This window comes from Lactuca sativa, chromosome 8 (genome assembly GCF_002870075.4).
Source record: "Lactuca sativa cultivar Salinas chromosome 8, Lsat_Salinas_v11, whole genome shotgun sequence".
Classification (NCBI taxonomy): Eukaryota; Viridiplantae; Streptophyta; class Magnoliopsida; order Asterales; family Asteraceae; genus Lactuca; species Lactuca sativa.
The window spans coordinates 143,818,875-143,824,308 of NC_056630.2; the positions used below are offsets into that span (position 1 = coordinate 143,818,875).

Sequence of the window (5,434 nt, forward strand, 5' to 3'; positions counted from 1 at the left end):
TAGAAGGAGGTTCGAACTTCAATCATCCCTATGAAAATATCTAATATGGAGACAAATATCAACAAGGGTGATTAGGTGTCGACATTCGAAGCTTAAGGTAACCCTCCTGTGGAACATCTTATCTTCCCATTTCAATTGTTCTTTCATCTACCATCGAAACCACTCTTATTGAAACTTCTACTTCCTTACCACCCTTTCATACACCCACTCCCACTTTGTTACTTGCTTCTACTATTTCACCCACCTACAACAATATCTTAAATATATATATTACTTCACTTTTCCCTTCTCAATCAACCAAGGGTGAAAAATCAATTCCTGAGGTTGATCAAGATGAAGATGATGTCATGGTTTCGTTTGCTGACATTCAATTGGACCATGAGGAGGAGAACATTTGTGATCACATGCTGATGTCAGGAAACAGTTCAAAATCTTGAACCACAAGTTGAATTCTTTGTTACAGATTCAGGCTGACACAGGTAGTCGAAATACAGTATCTGGAATTGAGGTTAATGCGCTTTTGAAATCTCAAGAGCATAGGTTGAAGACTGTTATGGAAAATATCAAATCCAAACATGAAGAGTGTTTGAAGCATCATGCTGACAATTTTCAAAGTAAAGTTAAAAAGTTTCGTGACGTAGCCAAAGAACGACATATTCTATTTGTCGAAGAAGTCAAGAAGGTGCAAGAATTTGTGAATTTAAAGGTGGAGTCTCTCAAGTCAGAACTGTTGAAGGAGGTGACTGAAGTTGAACATAGTTATCTGTCTCTTCATACAAAGTTGGATGTTGTTTCTGAAGCAATTCGAAAACTTGTGGAGAATTTTATTGCCTTCTTGACAAAGGATTCACAAATTCTCACCAAGATGGAAGACTTTTTGGCAAGCTTGAAGGAGTCTATTTCGAAGCTTGACTCTTCTTCAAAGTCTTATGTTTCTTAGGAGTCTTTATCTTCGATGTTTTTCTCTTTGGAGTCTAATCTGAAAGCAGAACTTGCTCCTCTTCTCAAGCTTGTGAACTTGATTCCAACAGATGCCCCCACCTGTTCATACAGGGGTGCAAGGGGGAGAAAAGGGGGTTGGTTTGTCAAAAGATCCTGATCAAGGAAAGGTGGTTGGGAAGATGATAATCACACAAATTTCAACTCCTTTTCCTAAGTCTATGTCAACAACTTTAGCCATAATGACTTCGAAGCCATTGACCCAAGGCATAGTCATTGGTTTAACTGTTGGGTTTCGAGTTCTCAGCCACCATTCTCAAATCTTGCTAAAGGTAATAAAGGAAAAGGTATTACGAAGGATTTTTTAGAAGAAGATAAAAAGAGAAATATTAAGAAAAAGATTGAAAAACAAAGACAAATTAACAGCATCCTGAGGCAAAGGCAATGTGATCCTCCCGCTCTTGAAAAAGGAGATTCAACCTTACAATACTGCTATGAGACAATTGAACAAATTGTTTCATCTAGTGAGATGTATGATTTTGAGAAAATACCGAAGAAGAGCTATGAGATAGAGAATACAGTATCAGTTGGATTCTCCCATCAATCATATGATGTTTATTTCAGCTCAGTACCAGTTGGTGGACAAATTTGATGACAAAGAGGAATACAAGAAGTTGAAGTTAAGATTTCATGTTGTCCTTGGAAAGGAGGAACAAGTCTGGTCCTTGGTGAAAATTTTGAAAGTTCTAAGTGTCTCCAAGGATAAGCTTTTCAAAGGGATGTTGCAGAACTTTCGTTATCACATGGTTCATGCTAACAATGTAACTTGTGATTTCTTGGTGGCTGATTTTACTTGGATTAATCTCAATGATCTCATCTTTGTTGCAAAAATCTTAAGTGGTGTTGACGTTTTGAAGCTTCAAGTGAATAGCAAAGAAGACTTCTTGATTGGTTTCGAACATATCAAACTATTCACACACAATTACTACGATTGTCTAGCCTTGACTGATGTGAAGCTTGCTTTAGCAATAAGAAGACAAGTGACTGTGCCACAATCATTGTTGAAAGGTCAAGGAAGCTTGAAGGATTTTGAAGATGGTGAAATCTATGTCAAGCCACTAGGAGTTGTGTTTGTTGGGAAGAATAAGAATCAGAAGATTACAAAGTTCTTGTTCAAGGTAGAAGATGTTGGGAGATATACGAATACACAATACATGAGTCTACTAGTTCGTCTTAATAACTGCAAAAGGAATACAGTTGGTGATAAAGTTGAGATTCGAAGGACAATCATATGGTACACAGAGATTCGAAGAGTACTTCATCAAGCAGCGAAAATGCTATTGACTTAGGATTCAACATTTCTCACAAAGGGGGAGAATGTTGCGTTCGAAATATATTGTGAGATGTCGAAGTGTCTCTTGTCATATCTAGTGTCGAAGTCTGTTTTTGATGTATTCTCTATATGTATTTCATAAGGGCAGTTTAGATTCAAAGCTTCACTGTCTTAGCCCTTGTGTATTTTTTGTGCTTCTATTGACTCCTATAAATAGGGGTAAGTATACGTATTAGAGTTACTTTTGTGAACTAGAAGAACACTTTACTCTTTCATACTGTATATTCTCTTAGAAGCAATAAAAGAGCCAATCAGATTATATTTACATTTTGAGTTCTTAAATCATTTCATACTCTGATTTCATTCTTATACTCGATTCATACAAACTACATTTTAACTATGATATTTTGGTCAAAAACTCTAAATCATGTCTCTGGCTGTCAATATGTTTTCACCGTGTAAATCCATCAATTATCCTAACAAGTAAATCATGAGGCGCTCATAATTACATTATTTTCTCAATCATATAAAATATATGAAAATGTTGCAATGGAAAGGAGTAGACTTAAGAAGGCTTTTGATTTGCATAATTTCTTTTGAAAGATATAGACATCTTGAGTGTAGACCAACTAAATCTGTTAAGAACATTGTGTGGGCTGATCTAGACATCTTGAATTGCTGAACCCTGCCTTCTAATCTACTGAAAGAAGATCAACAACGTCTAACTAAGTTAGTATTAGTTAATCTGAAGACTCTAAAGATAAGAAGTTGTTAAAGTTTAAATTTGAAGATGAAGATCATAAGTTCCACTTTCAAGATCAACTTAGAAGTAGGGCCGTCTTGGGGTTTTTAAGTTCCACTTTCAAGATCAACTTAGAAGCATTTACAATAGAACTACAACTAACTAACGTAAAGCATATATTTTTAAATCCACAATGTAACAAACACTTTAATATTTAAGAACTAATATACATAGAAAGCCCTATTTAGTCAAGGGAGGAGCCATGCATATCTGTATGAACTCGTAATGTAAGTAAATTACAGTATTCTTTAGTATTATATATTAACTTCAAATCTGATACACATCAATTCTGGATACATACATACACATGGAGCACATTGAATTGGTCCATTCTGGATACTTATTTGTCCATGCAAATGCATATGTATCTCTAAAGTAGCATCATGCATGGCAGTATTATTCAGCAGTAACTTAGGAATTAATATTACACATGAAGCCATGCCACAACCAAAAACAATTTAGCTGTATGAAACCACAGGTTAGAATATCGTACACAATAAATAATTACTTATCTTGGTCCGTATAATTAAAGTACTATGCCGTGTGAAAAATACTTGATTTCCTTTAGATTGTTCAGGAAAACGGTATATGTATGTATATATATAGGCTTTCTGTTAGAAATCGTAAGCCTAGAGACACAACCCTCTTCCCTTATTGTCAAGTATGCGAAGTCCACGTATCTTGCATAACTTCCAGGACCAATGTAAGTTGTATAAGTTTATATCCATGAAAACTCACTGCTAATTCTAGGATTCTAGTAGAACTCTAATTAGAATACCCTCCATTAAAAAAAATCACATTCACGAACAAGATTTGGTAGCTTGAAGAGATTTCATACCAGCATCATGTTCATCATCAACCTCATCTTGAAAGAAATTATGTTCTTAGCCCTACTAATCATGAGTCTTCTTCTGTTATATTTTTTCATGACGAAAAAACCTTCGTGCAAAGTTTTCTTAATAGATTTCGCATGTTACAAGCCTCCAAATTCTCAGAAGTGCAGTAAAGAGATGGTTATGAAAAGAGCAACAGACGCCGGATATTTCTCAGAAGGGACACTGGATTTCATGAGAAAAACTCTGGAAAGATCTGGGCTTGGTGACTCCACTTATTTGGCAGAGATCTTTTTCGAAGAATCACAACAGTATACCCCATCCATGAAAGATTCGAGAAGGGAAGCTGAGATGGCCATTTTTGGATCCATAGATATGCTTCTGGCTAAAACAGGCGTAAGAAGTGATGATATTGGGATCCTAATTGTGAATTGTTGTATCTATAACACAATGCCATCTCTTTCTAGCATAATAGTTAATCAGTATAAGCTTCCAGAGAATGTCGTAAGCTACAATCTTGTTGGCATGGGATGCAGCGCAGGACTTCTAGCAACAGGACTTGCTAAACAGCTCCTACAGGTGCACAAAAACACCTACGCTTTGATAGTGAGTACGGAGACAATTACCGAAAACTGCTACATCGGAGAAGATCTTTCCAAGCTCATCATCAACTGCCTGTTTCGTATAGGCGCCGCCGCCATACTCCTCTCCAACCGCTCCTCCGACCACCGTAATTCCAAATACCGCCTTTTTCACACCGTACACAACAACACATCAAGATCAGATCGCTCCTATAACTGCATATTTCAGGAAGAAGACACCGCCGGGACAGTCGGCGTCACTATCAATAAAGACCTTCTAACTGCCGCTATTGTCACCATCGAAGCAAACCTAACCGCTTTAGGTTACTTAATCCTTCCGAAAACTGAGAAACTCCTCTACGTAGTAAACTACATCGCCAGAAACCTCCTTCCGGGATACAAAATCAAGTCTTACGTACCTAACTACGGCAAGGCCGTCAATCACTTCCTCCCTCACGTCGGCGGAAAGCCGGTGCTCGATGAACTGCAGAAGACCCTACGGTTTTCCGACGCCGTCATGGAAGCTTCGAGAATGACACTGTACAGGTACGGAAACACCTCCAGCAGCTCGATATGGTATGAGCTGGCGTACGTTGAGGCACAGGGTCGGGTCAAAAAAGGTGACCGGGTCTGGCAGATGGCATTCGGGTCGGGTTTCAAGTGCAGTAGTGTGATTTGGCGTGCAATGAAGACGGTTGATTATGATGACAAGAATCCATGGACGCACGAGATTGCTGGGTTCCCAGTGACTTTGGACGAATGTGAACCAATGCCGGTGTTTTTTGAACCTACCAAGCATAATTAATTAATCTCCCATTTTATTTTTAAGCAGTCGAATACTTCTCTATTACAATTTACACATACAATCTTACATTGCAATAATAAATCCTTTGTTTGTAATGGAAATCATTTCCTTAATTTATATACCGTGAATATTAACTTTTCA

The 5,434-nt window shown here is 37.5% G+C and overlaps 1 protein-coding gene across 1 annotated transcript; it reads left to right on the forward strand.

The window, feature by feature from the left end:
• The first annotated feature begins 3,745 nt into the window (after positions 1–3,745).
• On the forward strand, positions 3,746–5,434 carry LOC111890262 (3-ketoacyl-CoA synthase 11). Its single transcript, XM_023886413.3, has one exon. The coding sequence runs from the start codon at positions 3,920–3,922 to the stop codon at positions 5,291–5,293; it is 1,374 nt and encodes a 457-aa protein (XP_023742181.3). The 5' UTR covers positions 3,746–3,919; the 3' UTR covers positions 5,294–5,434.

What these genes read in the sequence shown, in the direction of transcription:
- LOC111890262 (XM_023886413.3), top strand. Translation starts at nt 3,920, where the DNA reads ATGTTCATCATCAACCTCATCTTGAAAGAAATTATGTTCTTAGCCCTA.